Below are 27,714 nucleotides of genomic sequence, written 5' to 3' on the forward strand. Positions count from 1 at the left end.
TTATCTTTTTTCTTCTTTTCATGGAATGTTAAGAGGAGAATCTATTATCTTATTTTTATTATATACTATTAGATTAACAGACAGACATACTTTATTGATCCCGAGGGAAATTGGGTTTCGTTACAGCCGCACCAACCAAGAATAGTGAAGAAATACTATGTATGATCTTGATCATGTTTATTTTACCTTTTATATGAACTGTTATCAATATCGATATTTGAGATAATTCTCCTCTTGTTTATATATATGTACTTTTTTAATTGATAAAAAGATTGATAAAGAAGAAATTTACAGGTGAAATGTTGCCTCACCTGGAAGGACTGTTTGGGGCCCTGAATGGAGGTGAGGGAGGAGGTGAATGGGCAGTTGTAGCACTTAGGCCACTTGCAGGGGTAAGTAGAATCAGTGTTGTATTGACAGCATAGATATTATCCAACCAATCTATGATACATGCAGGTGGTTGGAATGATAGGAATGGAGATTGTGGGCTGAAGGGCCAGTTTGTGGACTCAATTAGACTATGATGTCACGGTAGCATAGCGCTTAGTGCGATGTCATTACAGCTCGTGGCATCTGAGTTCAGAGTTCAATTATTTTTATTGAGACACAGTGTGGAGTAAGCCCTTCCAGCCCTTTGAGTTGCGTTGCCCAGCAACCCCCGATTTAACCCTAGCCTAATCAGGGGACAACTTTACAATTACCAATTAACCTATTAACCACTACGTCTTTGGACGGTGGACAGAAACCAGAGCACTCAAAGAAAACCCACACAGTCACGTGGAGAACGTACAAACTCCTTACAGGCGGCGGCAGGAATTGAACCCGGGTCACTGGTACTGTCAAGTGCTGTGCTAACCACTGTGCTAGCGTGCCGCCCCCAATTCCGACATCAGCTATAAGGAGTCTGTGCACCTCCTCATGGCGCATGTGGGTTTTCTCCGGGCCTTCTGGTTTCCTCCCGCATTTCAAAGACGTACCAGTTGGTAGGTTAATTGGTCATTGTAAATTACCCTGTGATTAGGCTAGGGTTAAACCAGGGGTTGCTGGAAGGCCTGGCTCAAAGGGCTGGAAGGGCCACACTGTACCTCAATAATAATACAGCCAAAGATAAGGGAAGATGGGGACGGTGGGAGTTTATTGAATCCTAAATCTTACGACCTTTGTACCTTAAGGACAAATCTAATTATCATTGGCATTGAGAAGGAAGTTTAGCCTTTTGCAATTCCCTTGCAGATTTAATACAAGTCTATAATTTTATGATTCTGGAATATTTTTAAAAGTTCAAAGTAAATTTATTATCAAGGTACAGCTATGTCCCCATCTACAACCCTGAAATTTGTTTTCTTCTGGGCATGCTCAGTAAATCTAAGAACCATAATAGCATCAATGTACCTCATCCAACAGTACTGACAAACTGTTGATGTGCAAAAGGCAACTAACTTTGTAAATACAAAACAAAAAAGGAAATAATAATAATAAATAGAAGCAATGATGAGAACATGAGATGGAGAGTCCTTGAAAGTGAGTCCATTGGTTATGGGAACAGTTCAGTGACGGGGCAAATGAAGTTGAGTGAAGTTATCCCCATTGGTTCAAGAGCCTGATGGCTGAGGGATAATCACTTTTCCTGAACCTGCTGGTGTGAGTTCTGAGGCTCCTGTATCTTGTACCTGATGGCAGCAGCAAGAAGAGAGCATGGCCTGGGTGGTGGGAGTCCTTGAAGATGAATGCAGCGGTCTGTAAATACGCTCAAAAGTGGGGAGGGCATTGCCCATGGTGAGCTGGGCTGTATCCACTACTCTATTTTGATTTTCTGTTCAAGGACAACAGTGTTTCCATACCAGGCTGTGATATAGCCAATCAATATACCCTCCACCACACATCTAAAGAAGTTTATCAAAGTTTTAAATGTCATGCCAAATTTTGGCAAACTTCTAAGGAAGTAGAGGTGCTGATGTGCTTTCTTTATAATTGCAGGACAGTTCCTCTGAAATAATAACACTGAGGAATTTTGCTGATGTAAATTAAAACAGTTATTTCCTGATTCGTATCCCAACAAGAAATGAAATTAACATTTATTATTGACATGTTGCTTCCTGTTGGGTTGATGTTATTTTTCAGTTTAGATTCATAAAGTTGGCCCACCAAGCTGTAATAGTGGAACCACACAGGCATTTGTTTATCCCTGGGGCGGATTATCTACTCCCTTCTGCTTGGTCACACAGTGGTTGATGGTGGAAGCGTACAGAGGCCTGGAGACAAGAGTTCAAACCCCATCCCTTTGCTAATTCAAGCAAATACACTTGGTGGCCACTTTGCTGGGTGCATCCTGAACGTAGTAAAGTGGCCACTGAGTGTATGCCCGTGGCCTTCTGCCGCTGTACCCCGTCCACTTTGAGGCTTGACGTGTTGCACATTCAGAGATGAACTTCTGCACACCACTGTTTTGACACGTGGTTACTTGAGTCACTGTTGGCTTCCTCTCAGCTTAAACCATTCTCCTCTAACCTCTCTCATTAACAAGGCCTTTTCACCAACAGAGCTGCCACTCACTGGATGCGTTTTGTTTATTGCACTGGTCTCTGTAAACTCTAGAGCAGGGGTTCCCAACCTTTTTTATGCCATTAACCGAGGGCTGTGTGGACCCCGGGTTGGGAAACCTTGCTCTAGAGACAGCTGTGTGTGAAAATCCCAGGAGATCATCAGTTTCTGTGATACTCAAACCACCCCATCTGGCACCAACAATCATTTCATGGTCAAAGCCACTTAGATCGCATTTCTTCCCCACTCTGATGTTTGGTCTGAACAACAGCTGAACCTCTTGACCATGTCTACATGCTTTTATAAATGGAGTTTCTGGCATTAACGAGCAGGTGTATAGGAGGCAGCCAATAAAGTGCTTCTGGGTATATATAAATCTGGGTAAACAAAAGCATTGCATTGGGAATGGTAGCCATCAAAACACTGGATGGCAGCATTTTATTCCAGTCTAGTTGCGGAACAGGAGAGGAGATCTCCTCGTGCCCTCGGGCAGGTTATCCTCCATTAACCACTGAAACATGATCTGTTTCTTATTCTCTTGCTGCTTCTGGAGTTGCCAGGCTACATTTGTGCCATTTGTAAGACCGGTTGATAACAATCACTGCTGCCTTAACACCACACAACTTTAAGGAGTGTTATCACACACGGCTCAGTGTTACTGAAGTGATTCTTATATAAAAAAAGTAAAGGCCATTTGGCCCATTGGGTCCATGACATCCCAAAGGAGGAAGCTCAAAATTTCCAACTCCCTCCCACTATTTCTCTACACTCATGTAAACTTCTCTCTCATGTCTACTCAGCCAATCTCCTTTGGCTGTTTTATTCATTGCCATTAACTTACACTAAGAGTGCACAGTAGCCTAACAGTTCACACAACACTACCACAGTGCCAGCGACCTGAGTACAATTTCTACCACCAACTCTCTAATTTTTTTTGTACAGCCATTGCGCTGAGCTGAAAATGTTTACATGGTGCATGGAACTTTATTATTTACATCATATAAAAGAAAATTCCATCTGTGCGGCAACAAAGGCTATGTGCACGGGAGCATTTCAATTACCGCGGCGCAGCTAAGAAGGAACCGTGCCCACTACGGTGTATGGTCTTCCTGTTTCCTCTGAGTGTACTGGTTTCCTGCCACATTCCAAGGACATACTGAATGGTAGGTTAGTTGGTCATTGTAAACTGTCCCGTGGTTGTTCTGGGGTTTAATCGGGGGTTGCTGGGTGGTGTTGCTTTAAGGCCTAGAAGGACCTATTCTGTGCTGTATCTCAGTAAATAAATAAATCTCTAAGGAAAACAAACAAATAAATCAATAAATGAGAAGTAATTTATAGCAGCCAATTAATGTATCAGCAGAACTTTGATATGACACTTATGTAAAATCTACGTGGATGGTTCCACACCAGAAAGCAGGGTTGAAACCAGGTCCCTAAAGCTGAGAGGCACTTTATTGTACTGAGTGGAAAGTTCCAGTAAGTCTGCCTGGATCTACAGAAGAAAACCACAGCAGGAAATGAGCTCTGCGCGCTTTCCTTCTATTTCATGTACTCTAAATGTTTGAATCCTTAACTCTCTTCCAGGGCCTCAGAGAGAGAGATGCAGAGACATTACTGCTTCCAGAACATTCTGAAAAGTGCTTGAGAAAAGAAAAGCACGATTCCGGGACATTGTGATAATATTTGCATTTTTCTCGGTTCACCCTCAGTCATGCTTGCACTGCAACCTTCAAGTTAAATATTAATGCAACTATTCGTACCAAGCTCTCACTTCCTCATAAAACAGAAATGTTAAGGAAGTTCAGAGCCAGGGCCCACAATCCGGTATGGGCCAGGCTGTTTAGGACTGTGAAGCCAAGGGATCTTCTAAATGCAATAGACAATTACATTTATTCAAGAAGGAGCTGAATACAGTTCCCCTAACTTAAAAAAAAGATGAAGGAATATGGGAAGAAAACAGAAAAGAAAAAGTGGACTGAACTGGAATGAAAACAAATGAAACGCTGCAGATCTGAGAGGAAGCTGGCAGTATGCAGCATCTGTGGAAAGAGAAAAAGCCTTATTCCATGCAAACAAGAGATTCTGCAGATGCTGGAGGGACTCATCTGGAGTAAGCAGTTGACGTTTCGAGCTGCTGACATACTTCATGTCAGAGCCTTCCTCAGAACTGAGAGGAAGGTAATTTCAAGTCAAGTTTATTGTCATTTTGACCATAGACTGCTGGTACAGTGCCCAGTAAAATCAAAACAACGTTCCTCCAGGAACCTGGTGCTACATGAACCAACACAAAACTACACTAGACTATGTGAGACAGCACAAGGCTACACTAGACTATGTAAATCAACATCAAAACTGCACTAGACTACAGACCAGCACAGGGCTACATAAAGTGCACAAAACAGTGCAGGGCAGCACAATAATTAATAAACAAGACAACAGGCACAGTAGAGGACAAATTATAATATAATAATAAATGAAGTACATGTCAGTCTAGACTCTGAGTATTGAGGAGTCTGATGGCTTGGGGGAAGAAACTGTTGCACAGTCTGGTCGTGAGAGCCCGAATGCCAAATGGCAAGAGGGAGAAGAGTTTGTATGAGGGGTGCGTAAGGTCCTTCAAAATGCTGGTTGTTTTGTGGGTGCATCGTGTGGTGTAAATGTCTGTAATGGTGGGAAGAGAGACCCCGATGATCTTCTCAGCTAACCTCACTATCCGAGATGGTGCACTTCCCGAACCAGGCAGTGATGCAGCTGCTCAGGATGCTCTTGATACATCCTCTGTAGAATGTGGTGAGGATGGGGGGTGGGAGATGGACTTTCCTCAGCCTTCGCAGAAATTGGATACGCTGCTGGGCTTTCTTGACTATGGAGCTGGTGTTGAGGGACCAGGTGAGATTCTCTGCCAAGTGAACACCAAGAAATTTGGTGCTCTTAATGATCTCTACCGAGGAGCCGTCGATGTTCAGCAGGGAGTAGTTGCTCTGTGCCCTCCTGAAGTTAACAACCATCTCTTTTGTTTTGTTCACATTCAGAGACAGGATGTTGGCTCTGCGCCAGTCCGTTAGCCACTGCACCTCCTCTCTGTATGCTGACTCATCATTCTTGCTGATGAGACCCACCATGGTCGTGTCATTGGCAAACTTGATGTGATTCAAGCTGTGTATTGCTGCACAGTCGTGGATCAGCAGAGTGAACAGCAGTGGACTGAGCACACAGCCCTGGGGAGCCCCCGTGCTCAGTGTGATGGTGTTGGAGATGCTGAGGTTGCAGAGAAGATACTGAGAGAGGTGGATAGGACAAAGGGATTTTTTTTGTGTTTAGGATGAGGGTAGGTCAAATGGTTCACATTTATTTTAGAGGAATATGATGCATCCTTGTCTATGTGATGTGTTGACCAGAATTTACTCGAAGGACCATTAGTCTGGCCCAGGGAAAAATAAAAATTGCATGGAGACTGAAAACAGAATAGTGTGGGCCCTGACACTATTACAATGACGACAAACCTAACCTCATCCCTTGCCTGGTTAAGCCGCAGCCTTCAGAGCAATAATCATGATGGTGTAGCGGTTATCACAGCTCAGAGTGCTGGAGTTCAGAATTCGCTTCTGAAGCCATCTGTAAGGAGCTTGTATGTCCACCCCGTGGAATGTGTGGGTTTTGTCTGGGGGCTCTGCCTTTCTCCTGCAATCCGAAGACCTAACACTTTGGTCACTGCAAATTGTCCCATGATTAAGTCAGGGGTTGGTAGGCGCTGCAGCTCAAAGGGCTGGAAGGGACTACTCTGTGCTGTATCTCAATAAATAAATAAACTTTAGGTCACTTGTTGCATCTACCTGTTTCAAGCCTTGCCATTTCTGATGTAGCAGGCCCTCCGCCGCTGTAACATTCTGCTTGTATGACATGCATTCTGTTTTAGCATTCCATTCCTGAAGCAAGCCTGGTTATAACTTCAGGGGCACAGCGCCAGTCCTTCTGCTCTAATATTTCCAATTCCTGGGTATCAATATCTCTGAGGACCTAACCTAGACCCAATGTATAGATGCAACTACAAAGAAGGCAAGACTGGGGCTTTGTTTTGTTAGGAATTTGAGGAGATTTGGTATGTCACCAAAGACACACAAATTTCTACAGCTGTACCATGGAGAGCATTCTAACTGGCTGTATCACTGTCTGGTATGGGGTTGGGGGAGCTACTGCACAGGATCGAAATAAGCTGCAGAGAGTTGTAAACTTAGCTCTGGCATGGGCACTATCTTCCATACTATCCAGGACATCTTCAAGGAGCGACGCCACAGAAAGGTGGCATCCATCATTAAGGTCGTGCCCTGTTCTCATTGCTACCATCAGGAAGGAGGTCCAAGAGCCTGAGGGCACACACTTAGAGATTCAGGAACAGCTTCTTCCCCTCTGCCATCTGATTTCTGAATGGACATTGAACCCGTAAACTCTACCTCACTACCTTTTCTCTCTCTTATCATGCATTGTACCGTTGCCGCAAAGTCAACAAATCTCACGATATATGCTGGTGATATTAAACCTGATTTTTATTAGATTCCCACTGCTGTAAAACATTCTGTAAAAGGCATTTTGCTGCAATGCCTTTCCTGTAATGGTCTGTCTTTGTTTACTCATGGATCCACAACATCCATGTGGTAAAACCCCACCCATTATATCTAGCCCCTTAATATAACACTGAATTGCTGTTTTCCTCTTCACTGTTTGTAAGCAACAACTACCGTAACTATTCTTGCTGCAACATGACCATAATGGAATATATTCCTTTATACAACATCAATTTGCAGAAACATTTCCCCTGCTGAAATACCCATAGTAATGGTTTTATTATTGGTTATTTTATCTCTGCTCAAGCCAGTAAAACCTGAGGGAAGGACATAGCTAAGCATGTTCATTTCTGAATTGCTGGGAACTTTGGGATTATTCTGGTAATGGTTAGTATTGTAGCTTTCTGGAGATTTACATGGATTTTATTCTGCAGCCTTAATTGTTTAATGCTATTGTGTAGTGACTTTGGGAAGATACCAGTTGTAGATATTACCATCGGGACAATGTATACCCTGTTCATGTTCCATTGTCTTTTAATTTCCTCTTTTAACTCAGCATATTTCTGGTGTTTTTCACTCAGTGATTTCTGTATGTTTGGAATGGCAATATCTGTTAAGAAAGTTGTTCTTGCTGGTTTATCCTGGATTATGATATCCGGACGGTTATTATGGATTGGCCTGTCTGTAATAAAGGATTGGTCATAATATAATTTCTGGGACTCTGACTCTAAAACTAGATCAGTCTTGTACTTACAGTAAGGTATGGAGTTCTTTTATGATTTTGTATTTTAAAGCAAGATTTTGGTGAATGATGTTTGTCACTTGATGGTGTCTATGTAAGTAATCAGACTGAGTTAAACTGATAATTATTATTCTGATACGGGGAGGGGGTTACTGCACAAGATCGCAAGAAGCTACAGGAAATTGTAAAATCAGCTCCACTAGCCTCCGTGGTATCCAAGGCACATTCAAGGAGCGGTGCCTCAGAAAAGCACCCAGGATGTGTCCCCTGCAGGTAGGAGGTACAGAAGCCTGAAGGTACCAGTTCAGTGATTCAGGAACAGCTTCTTCCCCTCTGCTATCTGATTCCTAAATGGACATTCAACCCATGAGCACTACTTCACTTTTTTACATCTGCTTTTGCACTATATTTAATTTAACTATTTTTATATATATTTACTCTAATTCTTTTTTCCCTATATTTATCATGTATTGCATTGTACTGCTGCCGCAACATTAACAAATTTCACAATGACTAGGGTCATGTGAAGCTAGGGGAGCAGCTGGTGGATGGTCATGTGAGCAGCTGTCCAGGGCCACAAGTCCTGGTTATGCGACCAGTGATGCCAGGCACACGATCTCTGAAGAGTGGTGATAATGGCTGGGGTCACCCGTCTTTGCAAAGACACTGCCCAGGAGAAGGGAATGGCACACACACGAGGAAATCTGCAGACGTTGGAAATTTAAGCAACACACACAAAACGCAGCAGGCCAGGCAGCATCTTTAGGAAGAAGTACAGTCGACGTTTCAGGCCGAGACCCTTCGTCAGGGAATGGCAAACCAGTTCCGTAGAAAAATTCGCCAAGAACTGTAAAAACAATTGCGATTGAACACCCACGCCGTGCGACACGGCACATAATGATAAAGAAGATGAAAAAATTACTTTGTACTTTGAAAGCGGACCACATTTGTAACCTTGTGCGGTGACAACCTTTATTGTAATAATGTAATTTTTGTTATAATCACAAATCTGTCACAATCCCCTTGCTAGGACATGTTTTCATCCACTGCTGTAGCATGCCTTCTGTTAAACTCCTTACTCTGTCACACCCCCTGTAATACACTATTGCTGGGATTTTGGGTGAGAAAGTGACTGTAATGTCAAGGAAAGGAAAGGAGCAAAAACAGGGAAGTGTGGATAATTTATGATGAATAGACAGATTTTATAAATAGGCTTAAGACAAGAGGGCCAATTGAATGTAAAAAATTTAAATGCTGGGAAAATGAAGTAAGAACTGTGAAACACTGACAAAATGCTGGAGGAACTCAGCAGGCCAGGCAGCATCAATGGAAAAGATTAAACGGCCAACATTTTGGGCCAAAACCTTTCATCAGGATTTAAGAACTGTGTTACTGATTTTTTTAAAAAATTATTTGCACAGTATATCTGCTTTTACACATTGGTGGTTTGTCAGTTTTTCTTTATGTACAATTTTTTGTAAATTCTGTTGTTCTTTTTAAATATTCCCTGTATATACCTGAAAGAAAATGAATCTCAAGGTAGTATAAGGCGACATATATGTACTTTTATAATAAATTTACTTTGAGCATTGAAAGCAGCCCACTATTTGTAACTTCATAGAGTGGTAACCTTTATTGTAATACAGTAATGTAATTTTGGCATATTCTCACTGTAAATCCCCTCCCCCCACTCACTGCAGAATTCCTTCCGCTGAACACCTTACCTTTGATAATAAATTGACATTGACTTTGACTTTGAAAAGACTCAGCAGGTCAGACAACAACAATGGTGACAAACACAAGAAAATCTGCAGATGCTGGGAATCCAGAGCAACACACACAAGACACTGGGGGAACTCAGCGGGCCAGGCAACATCGATGGAAAACAGTAAACAGTCGATGTTTCGGGTCGAGACCCTTCTTCAAGACGGGGGGGGGGGGGGGGTGGTAGGAGACAGGCCAAGAAGATGGAGGGAGGGGAAACCAGGTGGGGGGAGAAGGGTCAAGGGCTGGAGAAGAAAGAGGACGACGGGAGAAAATGGAGGAGGGAACCCAGGAGGCAGAAACACAGCTCTTTCTGAGCTACCTGTCACTTGAATTCTCCTTCCCTCTCCAATGCTAACCTTTCATCTTCAACCTGCCACACTGTTCCTCGCGGAGCCCTCACAGGTCAGCACTGAACTCAGTACTCAACTTGCCTTCATCAGATCTGGCCTATTCTAAAGTAATATCAGCTACCTGTCCCATTGACTTGGTCTTCTTTACAGAGACCAGCTGATCGGCTACATATTATCCCTCTCAATCCCATTCTCCTGCCTTCTTCCCATAACCTCTGATGTCCTGACTAACCAAGAACCTATCAAACTCTGCTTTAAATATACTCAATAACTTGGCCCCTGCAGCCATCGGTGACAATGAATTCCAGGTTCACCACCCTCTGCTGCATATTATATAGTGGGGGAGTCTAGGACCAGAGGGCACAGCCTCAGGATAGAGGGACGTCCATTTAGAACAGAGCCGAAGAGAAATTTTTTTAGACCATAAGACCACAGACCATAAGATATAAGAGCAGAATGAGGCCATTTGGCCCAGTGTGTCTGCTCCGCCATTTCATCATGGCTGCTCCAATTTTCCACTCAGCCTTCCCCCCATACCCCTTCGTGCCCTGACCAATCAAGAATATATCAACCTAAAGACTTGGTTTCCACAGTCACCTGTGGCAAAGAATTCCATAGATTCACCACTCTCTGGCTAAGGAAATTCCTCTTCATCTCCGTTCTAAAAGAACTACCCTCTATTCTGAGACTGTGTCCTCTGGTCTTAGACTCCCCTACCATAATAAACATCCTCTCCACAAACACTCTATCAAGGTCTTTCAACACTTGATAGGTTTCAATGAGGGTACCCCTTAGCTAGAGGATGGTGAATGTGCGGAGTTCATTGCCATGGACAGCTGTGGAGCCCGAGTCATTGAAAATATTTAAAACAGTTGTGGATAGGTTCTTGATCAGTCAGGGCATCAAAAGTTACCGGTAGAAAGCAGGAGAATGGAGTTGAGAGGGATAATAAATCAACAATGATGGTATAGTCGAGCAGACTCGATGGGCTGAATGGCCTAATTCTACTTCTGTGTCTTATATTTTCAGCACGTCCTTCCTGTCAGATGACCAGCAACTGCCATGCTTAGTAGTTTTGTTTACTTTTTCAATTCTGTACTGATCTCATTCGACCTCTACTTACTCCCCTTCACTGAGATCAGAAATGATTAACTTGAGTCTGGTTCTCACTTTCACACCGCACCAAATGCAGTCAAGTTTGGCTCTATAAATTATGGTCGTATGGTCTCTCTAATCAGAGAAATTCCCTTTGTTAGCTTCACCCCTCCTTCCCTTCACAACTTCAAACATATTCCTTTTCTTAATTTTTCAGTCCACTGACCTGAAATGTCAATTTTCTTTCTGTCTCCATGGATGCTTCCTAATTTTACTGAATATCACAAGTATTTTTCTCATTTCCTTTCCTGAACAAAGGAACAACATTGGCTACTCTCCAGTCCTCTGGGACCTCACTAGACTAATGAGCACATCCTACACATATTGATGAAAGAGAAAATACACTCAGCCGCCACGTTATTGGCTTCCTCCTGTACATTATAAAGTGGCCACGGAGTGTATGTTCATGGTCTTCTGCTGCTGTAGCCCATCCACTTCAATTTTTGCATGTGTTGTGCATTCAGGGATGTTCTTCTGCACACCACTGTTGTAATGTGTGGTTATATGAGTTACTGTCACCTTCCTGTCAGCTTGAACCAGTCTGGTCATTCTCCTCTGATCTCTCTCATTAACAAGGAATTCTTGGCAACAGAACTGCCGCTCACTGGATGTTATTTTTTGTGTGTTGCACCATTCTCTGGAAACTCTAGAGACTGTTGTGCATGAAAATCCCAGGAGATCAGCAGTTTCTGAGATACTCAAACCACCCCGTCTGGCACCAACAATCATCCCACGGTCAAAGTCACTTAGATCACATTTCCTCCCCATTCTGATGTCTGGTCTGAACAACAAATGAACCTCTTGAGCATGCTTGCATGCTTGTGTGCATTGAGTTGCTGCCGCATGACTGGTTGAATAGATATTTGCATTAATGAGTAAATGTGCAGATGTACCTAATAAAGTGGCCACTGAGAGCGCATTTGGCGAATATGTTATTTCAACCTGAGAGATTCCACAGATGCTGGAAATCCAAAGCAACACACACAAAAAGCTAGAGGAACTCAGCAGATCAAGTGGTATCTATGGAGAGGAATAAAGAATTTTGGGCCAAGACCCTTCTTCAGAACTGAGCTGTAAGGGGAAGGATGTCAGAATGTGTTTAATGCTTCTGAGCTGGTAAGTAGCAAAATAGATTAAGAGGAAACCATTGTGGTATGCTTGGGCTTTCAGTAAACTTTTGATGAGATGTCACACATAAGTTAGAAGGGTGGTTAGGATTAAGGACTGGTTACTGAACACTGAATGGAGACCAAGAATCAAATGACTGCTGTCATGTTGGAAGGCTCTGACTAATTAGCTAGAGGAGGGAGGGGCCACGGCTATAGAACTAACTGTTCGTAATCTGCAGTTGTGATTCCTGGGGCTGAGGTGAAGATGGGATGTAGAGACGTTTCCGGGGGTGGGGGGGGGGGGTGGAATATAGACAGCAAAGCAAATGCGTGAGGAGAAAGAATAAAAATGTGGAAACACCTGAAGTCATCCATTCTAGTGAAATAACGAGGAAGTGGAGTTAATCTTCCAGTTCTGTATTTACTTCACCAAAATAGATGATCTCCTGCTCAACTAAAAGCTGCTGGTGTTCAGAGGGACCTGGGTATCCTTCCACACAAATCACTGAAAGTTATTGGCAGCACAGCAAGCCACTGAGTAGACAAACAATAGTTTGGTATTTTTTGCGATAGGATTCCAAAGTTCAAAGTACATTTATTATCAAATGATGTATTCGTTATACAACTTTGAGACTCGGCTCCTTACAGGCAGCCACGAAACAAAGAAACCCCCAAAAGAACCCGTCAAACACCCAATGTTCACAGAGAGAAAAAAATCACGCAAACAATAAAATTAAGCCAATGGCGTTCAGAACTCAAGTCTTACGAAAGACACAAAACCAGGCATCAGTGTGGCCGGAACAGGCCACAGCCTCAGTTCAGTGCAGAGCCAAGTAAACGTCATGGAGCATCAGGCAGAGCTGGGCAGAACCAGGCCATCCATTGCCACCCAGACCAATGCACTTACATTGGGTTGTTCATAGAAACATAGAAAACCTACAGCACAATACAGGCTCTTTGGCCCACAAAGTTGTGCCGAACATATCCCCACCTTAGAAATTACTAGGTTTACCTATAGCCCTCTATTTTACTAAGCACCATGTATCTATCTAAAAGCCTCTTAAAAGACCCTATCGTATCCACCTCTACCACCGTTGCCGGCAGCCCATTCCACGCACTCACCACTCTCTGAGTTTAAAACTTACCCCTGACATCTCCTCTGTACCTACTCCCCAGCACCTTAAACCTGTGTCCTCTTGTGGCAACAGCCTCTGACTATCCACACGATCAATGCCTCTCATCATCTTATACACCTCTATCAGATCATCTCTCATCCTCCTTCGCTCCAAGGAGAAAAGGCCGAGTTCACTCAACCTATTCTCATAAGGCATGCTCCCCAATCCAGGCAACATCCTTGTAAATCTCTTCTGCACCCTTTCTATGGCTTCCACATCCTTCCTGGAGTGAGGCAACCAGAACTGAGCACAGTATTCCAAGTGGGGTCCTATATAGCTGCAACATTACCTCTTGGCTCCTAAATTCAATTCCACAATTGATGAAGGCCAATACACCATACGCCTTTTTAACCACAGAGTCAAACTGCGCAGCTGCTTTGAGCATCCTATGGACTCGAACCCCAAGATCCCTCTGATCCTCCACACTGCCAAGAGTCTTACCATTAATACTATATTCTGCCATCATATTTGACCTACCAAAATGAACCACTTCACACTTATCTGTGTTGAAATCCATCTGCCACTTTTCAGCCCAGTTTTGCATCCTATCAATGTCCCTCTGTAACCTCTGACAGCCCTCCACACTATCCATCACAACCCCAACCTTTGTGTCATCAGCAAACTTACTAACCCATTCCTCCACTTCCTCATCCAGGTCATTTATAAAATTCACGAAGAGTAAGGGTCCCAGAACAGATCCCTAAGGCACACTACTGGTCACTGACCTCCATGCAGAATATGATCCATCTACAACCACTCTTTGCCTTCCGTGGGCAAGCCAGTTCTGGATACACAAAGCAATGTCCCCTTGGATCCCATGCCTCCTTACTTTCTCAATAAGCCTTGCATGGGGTACCTTGTCAAATGCCTTGCTGAAATCCATATACACTACATCTACTGCTCTTCCTTCATCAATGTGTTTAGTCACATCCTAAAACAAAGTCCCTTGACAAAGACTGCCCTTGACAAAGTCATGCTGACTACTCCTGACGAAGGGTCTCGGCCCGAAACGTTGACAGTGCTTCTCCATATAGATGCCTCCTGGCCTGCTGTGTTCCACCAGCATTTTGTGTGTGTTGTTTGAATTTCCACCATCTGCAGATTTCCTCGTGTTTGCTGACTACTCCTTATCATATTATACCTCTCCAAATGTACATAAATCCTGCCTCTCAGGATCTTTTCCATCAGCTTACCAACCACTGAGGTAAGAATCACTGGTCTATAATTTCCTGGGCTATCTTTACTTACTTTACTTTATTGTCACCAAACAATTGATACTAGAGCGTACAATCAGCACAGCATGATCTTCAAAGCGATATTTGATTCTGCGCTTTTTGCAGAATCTCTACTCCCTTTCTTGAATAAAGGGACAACATCCGCAACCCTCCAATCCTCTGGCACCTCTCCCATCCCCACTGATGATGCACAGATCATCGCCAGTGACTCAGCAATCTCCTCCCTCGCCTCCCACAGTAGCCTGGGGTACATTTCGTCCAGTCCCGGCGAATTATCCAACTTGATGCTTTCTGAAAGCTCCAGCACATCCTCTTTCTTAATATCTACATGCTCAAGCTTTTCAGTTCCTCACTCTTGGGCTGCTCTAGGGCCTGGCCCCCACCGCCATGATTCAGCCAGTACCCGATGTTTCCAATTCGGCCGAGTGCTTAAATCAATCAGTCATCGGGACCACCCTGACTCTTGCCTCCACCATGCCTCGCCTTTGCCTCTGCCCTCACCTCCGTGTCTAGACTTGCCTCTGCACACCTCTCCATTGCTAATGGTGATCATTATTAATAAAGTGTTTAGTACTTTCCTTTGTTCTGGGTTTTGCTGTAGGTAAGGAGTCGCTGGGCATCACCAACGCCATCTTAGACTGAAGTGTAAGAGCAAAGGGATCATATTGAAATGATATAAAACTTTGATGTGAGCCTGCACCACCCCATTGGTCGGGGGGGGGGGGCGGTCCCTGAGGACTGAAGAATAGCCAATGTTGTTCCTTTGTTCAAGAAGGGAACTAGGGATAAAGCAGGAAACTATAAACCAGAGAGCCCCACGTTAGTGGTAGGGAAGCCATTGGAGAGTGTTGCTAGTGCTAGGGTTTGCCTGCATTTGGGGAAACATGGACTGATTCGTCAACATTGCTTTGTGTCGGGTTTCAAACTTGATTGAGATATTTGAGTTGGTGAAAAAGCTGCTTAATAAGATAAGATAAAACCTGAAGGAAATTATTGTTGCAATATTGCTCAGTCATAAATATATACTTTAAAATACAAAATGGAAGCATTGAGGTAAGAAAAAGAATGCAAAATATGCATTAAAAGGCAAGATGAGGGTGGGGTACTAGCTGTCACCTATATGAACTTCCGTAAGGCATTTGAAAAAGTCCCTCCTTGTAGGATGATTCAAACAATTAAAATGCAGAGAATCTACAGTCAATTTGGCTGGTCCACAGAAGACAGAGGGTGGTGCAGGAATGGCATGAGCACTGATGTTCCATAGGGATCAGTTTGTAATAGAACGGAGAACAGCACAGCACCTGAACAGGCCCTTCAGCCCACAACGTTGTGCTGAACCAGCTCAAAAGTAAATCAGAAAACCCCAAGGTGTCTGGTCCTGTGCTGTCCTGTTCTATGTTCTGTAAGACAATATGAGGTATAAGTCTGGTCGTTTACGTAAGGAAGGATATAGTTGCAATCAAGAGAGTCCAACAAAGGCTAGGTACTTTAAACAGGCTTGACTGATTCTCTCCAGAAATATAGGAAAACAATCCCAGGTATGAAAGGCTTAGCATATGAAGAGCAGGTTTTTTTTTGGCTCCTGGGCCTATGCTTGCTGGGCCATAGAAGAATGGGCAGGGGGAGGACCTCATTGAAGTCTACCAAATATTGAAAGACCTAGAAAGAGTGGACATAGAGAGGATGTTTCCAATAGTGGGAGAGTCTCGGACCAGAGGGCACAGCCTCAGAATAGAAGGATGTCCATTTAGAACAGAGATGAGGTGGAATTTGTTTAGCCAGTGAGTGGTGAATCTGTGGTATCCATTGCCAGGCCAAGTCATTGGGTATGTTTGAAGTGGAGTGTGGTTTCTTGCCACACGAAAGCAGCATCATCATTGGGGATCCCACCATCCAGGTCAGGCTCTCCGCTCACCGCTGTCATCAGAAAGGAGGCACAGGAGACTTAATAATACTGGAGGAACTCAGCAAGCCAGGCGGCATCTATGGAAAAGAGTAAACAGTCGATGTTTTGGGCCAAGACCTTTCATCAGGACTGGAAAGGAAGAGTCTCGGCCAGGAACACCAACTGTTTATTCCTCTCCATCAATGCTGCCTGACTGCTGAGTCCCTCCAGCATTTTGTGTGTGCTGCTTTGGATCTGCAGCGCCTGCAGATTTTCTCCTGTTTCTGACAGGAGCCTCGGGTCCCTCACCACCAGGATCAGGAACAGTTATTACCCTATAACCATCAGGCTCCTGAACACCACCAGGATCAGGAACAGTTATTACCCTATAACCATCAGGCTCCTGAACCAGTGTGGATAACTTCACTCACCTCAACTCTGAACTGACTCCACAAAGTGTCAAGGACCCTACAACTCGTGTTCCCGATATTATTTATTGCTATCATTACATTGTTTGCATTTGCACAGTTTGTCTTCCTTGGTTGCTGGCCCGCCTTTGCTAGGTGTGTAAGTCTTCATCGATTCGAAGGTCCTTCTTTGTATTTACTGTGAAAGCCCGCAAGAAAATGAATCTCAGGGCTGTAGATGGTGACATCTATGTAGTTTGATAATAAATTAACTTTGAATCCTATTTCTTCTGTTCCTTAGTAATAAATCACCTCACTTGCTGGACAACCATGTCAGCAAGAGGTTGGTATGAGAGAGGTATTAGGATGTTACAAGGAGGGGAGTGTTACTGCGTGGAGGGTACTACGGTGAGGAGAGAGTCCCAACAATGGAAATGTTACTGCAGAGACAACGCCTCTGCAAGGAGCGTGTTTCATTGTACAGTGAGGGGAATTTCCTTCAAGGGGAAGGTTAGAATGTGAATGCTGTCCAGGTATGGAGGGTGTAAAGGCTGATTTATACTTGTACGTCGCATCTATGCCGTAGGTACCGCATACCCTATGCCGTAGGGTGACGTGCACCTCCCCAAAAAAGTAGCTCAAGCGTCACGGCGATGCAGACCGCAACAACTGTGATTGGTCCGCTTGGTAGCATCGCATTTCCTCCTATGCGTTTCTGATTGCTTCTTCTCCGCCGTGTCTGTACACCATTGTGGAATAGAGGAACCAAATCGTCAAATCTACCTGCCGACATGCGAGAATGTTTGAAATACATTTCCTCGTCCACGTCTCTCACGAAGAAACTCAACACAGTGGCATAGAAACCCCACCGCCAACTAGCGTTCTGGCGCACACCAACGCATGCTCACTATGGCGTAGAGCCTAAGCAGAAGTGAAAACCAGGGCTATGGCGTAACCCGTACGCTCAAGTATAAATCAGCCTTTACAGCAAGGCACTGTCCCAGGCAGGGGAAGATTATAGCAGGGGGAATAAAAGTATGAAATCATTACAATGAAGCGAGTGTCACACCAAGAAGGAAGTGTAGATAGACATGTTAAGTAAAAAAATGCTTACTCCTGGGTAGTCTCCAGTAACATGAATATTGATTTCTCCTTCCAGTTTAAAAAACTCCCCCTCCCCTCCCTTTCTCTATTCCCCACTCTGACCCTTCACCTCTTCTCACCTACCTATCACTTCATCTTGGGTCCCTTCGTCCTTCCCTTTCTGCTATTGTCCACTCTCCTCTCCTATCAGATTCCTTCTTCTCCAGCCCTTGACCTTTCCCACCCACCAGGCTTCACCTATCACCTTCCAGCCAGCCGCCTTCCCTTTCTGCTATTGTCCACTCTCCTCTCCTATCAGATTCCTTCTTCTCCAGCCCTTGACCTTTCCCACCCACCAGGCTTCACCTATCACTTTCCAGCCAGCCTTCTCCCCTTCCTGCTATTGTCCACTCTCCTCTCCTATCAGATTCCTTCTTCTCCAGCCCTTGACCTTTCCCACCCACCAGGCTTCACCTATCACTTTCCAGCCAGCCTCCTTCCCTTTCTGCTATTGTCCACTCTCCTCTCCTATCAGATTCCTTCTTCTCCAGCCCTTGACCTTTCCCACCCACCAGGCTTCACCTATCACTTTCCAGCCAGCCTCCTTCCCTTTCTGCTATTGTCCACTCTCCTCTCCTATCAGATTCCTTCTTCTCCAGCCCTTGACCTTTCCCACCCACCAGGCTTCACCTATCACTTTCCAGCCAGCCTCCTTCCCCTCCCCCCACTCTTTTATTCCAGCTTCTTCCCAACTTTTTTCCCAATTCCGATGAAGGGTCTTGATAGGAAACATAGACTGTTTACTCATTTCCATAGATGCCACCTGACCTGCTGAGTTCCTCCAGCATTTTGCATGTGTTGTTTAAGAAATTCTCAAGTCAAAATTCATCGTAATTTCTTTTGAGTAACCAGAGGAATCAGTGCTGAAATTTTCAAACAACCTGTATGATGAAAGGAAATCCTGAAAAACAAGCTTCGATGTAGAATTTTGACACTATAGCACGTACCAATTGGGCTGCTCCTCCTTTCGAGGTCTCAGCCTTACTGAGAAATAGGAAACATCAGAAAAGTCACTTGAGTGAGACACATTCAACAGATATTTTAGAATGCTGAGGGGTTCACACATTTTGTTTTAATATTTTGATTGTGCTTACGATTGAATGCGAAACAGGATGAGGGTGGATGAAACTGTAATCAAGGTGTCAAAGGAAGAAGGCGAGAGAATGAGGACGAAAGGGGCATTGAATCAGCCATGATGGAATGGTGGAGCAGACTCGACAGGCCGATGGCCTAATTCTGCTCCGATGTCTCATGGTCTTATGGTCCCCAAAACAGAGCATCCAGGTGAGGCAGCACTTCACCTGATAGTCTGTTGGTGTCATAGCTACTGTAACCAGTGCTCCCGGTGTGGCATCCTGTGAGACATGGTGTGCAGTAGATTGGGAGACTGCTTCATTGAGCACCTTTGCTCCATCCACCACAGAAAGCAGGATTTCTGGTGGCCTCCCATTTCAATTCTGCTTCCCATTCCGACATGTCAGTCCACGGCCTTGTCTACTGCCATGATGAGGCCAAACTCAGGTCGGAGGCGATTCTGGTAATTGCCCACCTCCTCTTCTTCACCATTCTCCATTCTTGTTTCCCTATCTCCTTACCTGCCCATCACCTCCCTCTGGCACTCTCCCCCCTACCCTCTTTCTTCAATGATCTTCTGCCCTCTCATATTAGATTCCTCCTTCTCCAGCCCTTTATCTCTTTCACCAAGCAACTTCCCAGCTCTTTACTATACCCCACCTCCAGGTTTCACCTTTCACCTATCACCTTGCACTTCTCTCTCCCCTCCCCTCACCTTCTTGGTCTAACTCCTTCACCCTTGCTCTCAAGTCCAAAAGAAGGGTCTCAGACCAGCCCAAAACATCAACTGTTCACTCTTTTCCAGAGATGCTGACAGCCCTGCTGAGTTTCTCCACCATTTTGTGTATGTTGCTTTGGTTTTCCAACATCTGAAGACTTTGTCATGTTTGTTGTGTTACAGTCTGGATCAGGAAGAGGGCAGGGGTGATTATTGGTTGGTGAGGGTTTCACAGAGGGGGACAGAGAGTATCACAGTGAGGAGAGTTTTACAGAGGGAGACAGAGTGTTACAGAAGTATCACATTGAAGTGAGTTTTACAGAGATACAGAAAGTAGGGTTGGCGCGTGGCCTAGTGGATAAGGCATCGGTCTAGTGATCTGAAGGTCACTGTTCCAAGCTTCAGCTGAGGCAGTGTGTTGTGTCCTTGAGCAAGACACTTAACAACACACTGCTCTGTGACGACACCGGTGCCAAGCTGCTTGGGTCCTAGTGCCCTTCCCTTGGACAACATCGGTGGCATGGAGAGGGGAAGGCTTGCAGCTTGGGCAACTGCTGGTCTCCCATACAACCCTGCCCAGGCCTGCACCCTGGAAACCTTCCAAGGCGCAAATCCATGGTCTCACGAGACTAACGGATGCCTACAAAAAGTATCACAGTGAGGAGAGTTCTACAGAGAGGGACAGTTCAGAAAGTATCATAGTGAGGTGAGTTTTACAGAGAGGGACAGTGTTACAGAGAGTATTTCAGTGAGGTAAGATTCACAGAGAGGGACAGAGAGTTACACAGAGTATCACAGTGAGGTGAGTTTTACAGGGCCTGACAGAGTGTTACTGACAGTATTACTGTGAGGTGAGTTTACAGAGAGGGACAATGGCGCTAGGCAGTAAGGGAATGGTTCAGTAAAGATGCTGAGGTACATTCTCAGTTGCACTGGGACACATCATCAGGGATGTAACCTGGGATCATCGAGTGTTTCGGTGCTTTCAACATCAGACACCCTCACTCAAGCGACCCAGCCTGGGTTGTCAGTCCCTGGCGTGTGTCCCATCAGCGCTGGTCCATGTCTGTGTGGAGGCTCACTCAGCTGCCTCTGTGACCATCCTGGTGGCTCTTTTCTTTGCAACCCCCACAATGGAGAGACCATCCAAGGAGAGAGTAGGTTCTACAGAGCGAGCAGCCACAGAAACCTCGACAGCCCACCTCTGTAGGCTCGCATCGCACCCTCTACCCCTGTCTCTGGCACTGCCCTACCATCTCCTGGTATTTGGCTTTGTTACGTTCAAACGCCTCCTCAATCGAGACTTCCCTAGGAACTGAGAAGTATTCCAATGAAGTGGAATAACCCTCATTCTCCTGAACTCATGAAAAGTTTGGCCTTCCTGTAACATCCCTCTTCCTGTAAGAAGCTATTACCTCATCATATCACCCTCAATCTTGCATCATTTCTCTCTGCAGCATCTCTTGGCATTACATTCCCTTTACCTTATCACTCCCTGATTTCATCACTCTGTCATACCAGTGATAAAATAACTAAAAGAACTGGGCCCAGAACACACGCACTCTTATGACTCAAACATACTTTTATTTTATTTGTGCACAAAGAGCAAGGCATGGCCCCTGGCACTCACACATTTCAGGACAGAAAACTTGCTATGCTTATCTCCTGTCTAATTAGCACAAACCTGAATATTGATTTCTCTTTCCGGTAAAAGAATTTTTTTCCCTTCCTCCTCCCATCTTCTATCCCCTTTTACTGTGGCCTTTTACAGCTTCCTTTCTGCTCATCTCTACCCCCGAGTCCTTTCCTCTTTCCCTTTCTCCTCTGGTCCTCTCTCCTCTCCTATGATTCTTTCTTCTCCACCCATTCACCTCTCTCATCCACCTGGCTTCACCTGTCACCTCCAGCTCGTCCTTCTTCCCCTTCCCCCACCCTTTTTGTGCTGGTATCTTCCCCTTTCCTTTCCCATCCTGATGAAGGGTTTCATCCCGAAAGATCGACTGTTTATTCATTTCCATAGATCCTGCCTGACCTGCTGAGCTCCTCCAGCACCTTTGTGTGTTACTTTTAGACAGAATTGGCTTATCAGCTACGGATGTTGACCACTTGCCAAATTATATATGTTTGAATTCCTTGGCGAGATCATAACACAATTCACAAGAGGTGTTAAAAGTCAATTGAAACTACAAGCTAAAACTTTGAAGTTAGTAAAGCAATTGTTCCTAAGTTGTTGAGTGTGTTTCACATTTTTCCATTAATCCTATCTTATCTGACTCCAGCACTTCCTATTGTGTGAAGAGATGCAATGGTTTTGGAAGACCTTTCCAGAAAAGTCTCAACAGAGAGATCTCACTCACCTGCCGTCAGTGCACACTAACGCAATTACCCCCCAACCATCTGCCCACAATGGGCAAGTTGACTCTAGCAGTCTCAGTTCAAAGCTCTTCCTCGTCTGGGTGTGACTACTCACTGCCACAGTCATCCATGCCTGGACGTTGTCTTTTACCCTTGCCTTATCGCAACTTCCATTACTCCTCTTAGAGTAAGAGCCCCCCAATATAACAGGTCCTCACTGTGCCATCATGCTCACCCCGGTTTTAACACTTCCCTTTACTGTAACACATTGAGCATATAACATTACAGCAAAGTACAGTCTCTCTAGCCCTCAATGTCATGTCAAACTTTTCACCTACTCTAAGACTAATCGAACCTCCATAGTCCTCCATTTTCCAATCATCCATGTCCCTATCTAAGAGTTTCTCAAACGCCCCCAATGTATCTGCTTCTACCACTGCCCCTGACAGGGAGTTCCGCGTATCCACCATTCACTGTGTAAAGAGCTTAACTCTCACATCCCCTTTCAGAATCAGAATTCTTATAGAATCTGGATCAGAATCAAATTTGGAATTAGAATCAGAATCAGGTTTAATATCACTGACAGGTTCCATGAAAGGTGTTGCTTTGAAGCAGCAGTACAATGTAAAAATTATTCTTTCCTCCAACCATCTGAAAATTATGACCCCTTTTATTAACCATTTCTGGCCTGGGAAGAGGTTTCTTGTCCTCACCCTCTTCTCGTCATACTGTAGGCCACTATTACGCCCTCCTGAAGGGGTCTCATAGCCGGCTGTAATCATTTTACAAACCGCCCTTCACCCTAAACCCGACTCCCTGTAATAACTCAACCATCCCAGCATGACACAATGACAGCTCAGGGCTTCAGAGTTCGGAGTTCGATTCCGGCAAGGAGTCTTGGTATGTCCTCCCCAATGATTCCCTTTGCTTATAAGGCAGTGGGGATCTGGATCTTGTGCCTGGGGGGGAGGGGGCTCCACGGCAGCGTAGCGCTTAGCGTGACACTATTACAGCTCGGGGTGTTGGAGTTCAGAGTTCATTCAGGCATTCTCTGTGAGTCCTCTCTGCGGAACGTGTGGCTTTTCCCCAGGTGCTCTGGTTTCCTCCTACAGCCCAAAGATGTACCGGTTGATTGGTCATTGTAAATTGTCCCGTGATTGGGTTAGTGGTAAATCGGGTTGTCAGGGGTTGTTGGGACAACTTGAAGTGAAGGGTCGGAAGGGCTCAATCTGCACTGTATCTTTAAATTAATTAATTAAAAAACCTTCTCTGTTACTCTCACAGTTCTTTAACAGACCCTTCATGTAACTTGTCTTTCTGTTACACTGCACATATGATTTTTTAAAAAATATCTCCCCACTTACTTTACATGAAATACGTGGAATTTTTCTTTTCCTAAAATAATTAACTCCCAAGACTGGGACAATGTGCCGTCATACCCAAGTGAAACTAAACAGTCTATTAAATAGTGTGACAGAAAAGGTTTGACTCACCCAAGTCGAGAGCAGTGATAGCAGCAGCAGCCAGCAGTTAAAGGGTCTCATTCCTCTTTCCATCCAAGACCACCTCATCCTATTCAGAATCTTCCCTTTCATTTACCTCTGCCGGCAGATACCATCATTTCCTTCCCTGTGCTGGTGTTAAGCTGTTTGTCATTGTGACAGAATCTCCATTAATGACTGAGTTGCAATGGCGTGATCTTGACTTTTGCTCTGTGTGTTCAGCCCAACCCAATGAGGAAGTGAAAGTAGCAGTCAGTTTATGAACCTGCTCGATTTTGCTACGTGTGTATGTCACCAGCCCATTAGCAGCCGCTCTCTGCACAGAAGCACAGTTCAGTCCCAGGTGTGTGTTTCCCCACCCCACCCCACCCCCCGATCGCAAAAGGTGGCAGGGGGTATTGACCCAGGCACTGCCTGCAGAGTCCCGCAGTGCATTTCCAGCCGTGGGATTGCCGGCTGGGTGTTGTTTTCATGTCAGCTCCAGGTGAGGGAAAAGCAGCTCTTTATTTGAAGAAGTTTCAGGTATGCCATTGCCTGCCACAGGGGATTTAGTTTCAATCTGTACAGGTGTATGCATTGTCTCTTCTGCGCATACTCTCTTGCTTTCAGTCAGTGGAATGAGAAAAAAACAACTCTTCTCGCTGGGAGGGTGGCTCTGGGCAGCCTAGATTATCAACTCAACCTGCTACACTTCGCCCAGAAACAAGCCATAACTGCCTTCACAATAAATTAACTATTGTACTCCGGTCGCCCTGGAAACCGCTCTCCCTGCAGTTCGATCAGTTCCATTATTTTCTCTCCTGGTTCTGAAGAAGAGTCATTGAATAAAATCATTAATCCTGTTTCTCTTCTTACAGATCGGGCCTGTCCTGGCACTGTGTGCTTTTAGTTTTGATTTTCACCATCTACACTATTTGTTTAAATTTTCATTAACTCTTTCCCTGGACAGATTCTGAATAGTCTATTCCCTATAGTTTGAATGTTGTTATGTTATTCCTCACTGCGCCTTGTGGTGCATCGGGTGGCCACCTTTGGAAAGTGCGTATGGAGCCGGCCGGATTCGAACCCAGGACCCATCGCCTTGAAGTCTGGTGTGGATACCACTGCACCACTGGCTGGCATAGTTTATGATATTCACTCATTATTCCCATGCTCAGTCAGCAGCCTGTTCCCTCGGCTGGTTAACCCTGAGACTGGGCTAATCCAGGTAGGTTCCTTCCTCATCCAGGTTTTGAATGTGGTGGATTCCAGTTCATTGGGCCATTGGTTAATCGGGGCAGCTGCTTATTTGGGGCAACTCTTGAAGAGCACAAACAAATCGAGAAAATAGCTGGGATTCCCTTAATTTATTTGGGACACTATGCTGCTTAATTGGGACAGGAGATTGTTGCCGAACGGTTTCTAACTAAGGTTAGTCATGCGCACTTGTGTGGCTGTTAGGCACTACACTGTGTTTAGAGCAAAGTTTTTAATTAGCGTCAGTTGCATGTTCAAAAACAGTGATCTTTGTTAATGGTAATTGGCAAGAAATAAGCAGCAAGACAACTCACTGTTTTGCTCACTGCGGTTTCAAGCATTCAGGCTTGGAGATGCCAGAAGTGTCTGGGACCAAAAATGAAACCATTTCACTATTTCAACAAGCTAAGAACTATGAGGACTTTGAAGGTACGACGATCATCTTGAATGTTACAATGAAAATAAAGATATGGCGGGTGAAATTGCGGCAGACATTGTATGAAGGCAGTCCATTATCTACACTAGTTGTCCACATTGATTTTGTTCATCAATCAACCAAAAGCATTCAACAGTACACACTCGATCAATTCTTCCATCGATAGCTATCAGGAACTAATATACAGTTTTATAGTATTGAAGGTGTTCTAATTTGTTCTGTATTTCATTTAAATACATAATTGGTTACTCAGTTAAATGGTAGTTTGTCTTTTTATGTCATTTTAACTACTTCCATGAAACTTCATCTAGCTGGGGCAGCCTTTTAATTGAGCCATAATGTACTAGTGCTGATGAATTAGTACTAATCAGAATCCACTGTATTCAATTTACAACAGATCCGCACCCTTAATCAGACAATGAGTGGTCCATTTTCCAGCAACGTAACCATTTTCCCTCACATGAAGACTGCGCCACTCTACATTCAACCCTTTCATGCCTTCCCATGTACAGATGCTGAACTGCAAGTTTTCTGGTAATTCCATGCCTTCACTCAGAACTTCCCCAATGTAGAGTTTTGCAACGGACAAACCCTTCTGTCAGCTTTTCCCAGCTACAGATAGCTGCCAGTTTCCAGCAGATTAAATCACTTACTCATGTTCTGCCATAAGTGCTGACTGTTACCCCTCTCAGATTAAGCCATTCATTCACCTCTTTCCAATTGCAGACACTAAACAGCCTAGTTTCTGCAAGTATTAACTCCTTCATCTCACCTCCATCTAGATTTATGAAACAACCTATTCCCAAAAGACATCAACTCTTGAGACGTACATAGAACATGGATGTATACATGCACATGTACAATGGATGTATACATAGACATATACATCCTTTGAGCAGCAGTTCTGTGGGTGAAAATGACTTATTAATGAATTCAGTTCAATTCAAGTTTAATTGTCATTTAGCCATTCACACATAGTACAAAGCACACATAACATGTATAAGATGGAAAGATACAGCCGGGCTCTAAAAGAGGAAATCACCTGACGCAGCAGAAATCTGCAGACTACCTCAGTAGGGCTTGTCTTCTGCCCAGTGAACATTAGGAGGGGCAGCACTGACTCCAGCCTGAATGTCGCGCCACACTGTCCCCGGTGGAGCACACCAGCTCCGATGCCTCTCTCCTGGTGGCCGTAACCAGGCGACACCGCGGCTTGAGGCCTACTCCTCTCATGGACAAGATAGCAAGCACATATAACATAGCAGCAATATACAACCTCTCTCTCTCTCTCTCTGAATGCGGTACAGGAAATTTCCCATAAAGTGCCCATAGATGGAAGTTATTACTGAAATTGTCAAAACGCTTTACAGTTTTTAAAAATCTAAACATAAGTTAACATGGCTTCAAGTTACCATCCGAAGCATAGCAATCCACGGGATGCATTGCCCTCAGTGTGTGGGAGAAGCTGATTAAGGCGTTAATCCATGTAATTTTATTTTCACAACATTGTAGCTTAGATTTTGGTTTTCAAAGGTTCAACGGTTCTATTTAATATCAGAGAATATACAACCTGAAATTCTTACTCTTCACAGACATCCACAAAACAAAAGAAAAACCTTGAATAACAGAAAACGTTAGAACCTCAAAGTCCCCAACCCCTCCCATGCACAAGCAGCAGAAAAGCACGAACCCTCCGCTTCCCAACCCCACCCCCCACTTTTGTCCCAGCAGGAAGCATCAGCACCCACCCCCCCTCCAAACAAGCAACAGCAAAGCCCCCAAGGAGCCCATGATCTGCAGTCCAACAAAAACCATTGTTCACCTAACAATCGGCTCCCTCTCTCACTAACAAGGGACAGAGGGGAGTCTTTCCGCGGTGAGAGGGGAGACCAACAAACAGCTTGTTGTTTGGATGTAACAGCCTGCTTTGTATTCCGAGTTTCTCCAGCTCGAGAATCGGCAGCAAACTCTCCCCCACCATCGAGAGAGCGATTGCCCAAGTGCAGAGGCCTCAGACAGCTACACCTGCTGTCTTTTCAGTCCAGCTGGTAAACACGTGACCTTGGGGAGAGGATGGATGCTTTTTTTTAAAGCGCTGAAGATCTGAAATAAAACCTGAAAATGCTAGAATATTTAACATAACAGGCAGCGTCCATGGAGAGGGGAACAGAGGTAATGTTTCAGGTCAAGGCCAGTATTCAGAATGAGCACTATGGTAACAATCTAGCTTCAGATCCACCACTGCCTGCAAGGAATTTGTCTGCCCTCCCCGTGACTGCGTGGGTTTCCTCTGGGTGCTCCGGTTTCCTCCCACATTCCAAA

At 44.6% G+C, this 27,714-nt stretch overlaps 1 protein-coding gene across 4 annotated transcripts in view; it reads right to left on the bottom strand.

Moving 5' to 3' along the window:
- The window catches only part of LOC140719139 (receptor-type tyrosine-protein phosphatase H-like), a 124,176-nt gene extending 100,144 nt beyond the window's left edge, over positions 1 to 24,032 (bottom strand). For 2 of the 4 annotated variants that reach the window (XM_073033546.1, XM_073033545.1), the window contains exon 1: positions 23,712 to 24,028. In XM_073033546.1, the coding sequence (XP_072889647.1) occupies positions 23,712 to 23,813 (102 nt within the window). In that variant the 5' untranslated portion in view covers positions 23,814 to 24,028. Of the gene's footprint in view, positions 1 to 23,711 lie in introns of all 4 variants that reach the window. The other 2 variants (XM_073033547.1, XM_073033544.1) reach the window with 2 other exon arrangements.
- Positions 24,033 to 27,714: the final 3,682 nt, after the last annotated feature.

Source organism: Hemitrygon akajei, chromosome 31, assembly GCF_048418815.1.
Source record: "Hemitrygon akajei chromosome 31, sHemAka1.3, whole genome shotgun sequence".
In the NCBI taxonomy this organism is placed as follows: Eukaryota; Metazoa; Chordata; class Chondrichthyes; order Myliobatiformes; family Dasyatidae; genus Hemitrygon; species Hemitrygon akajei.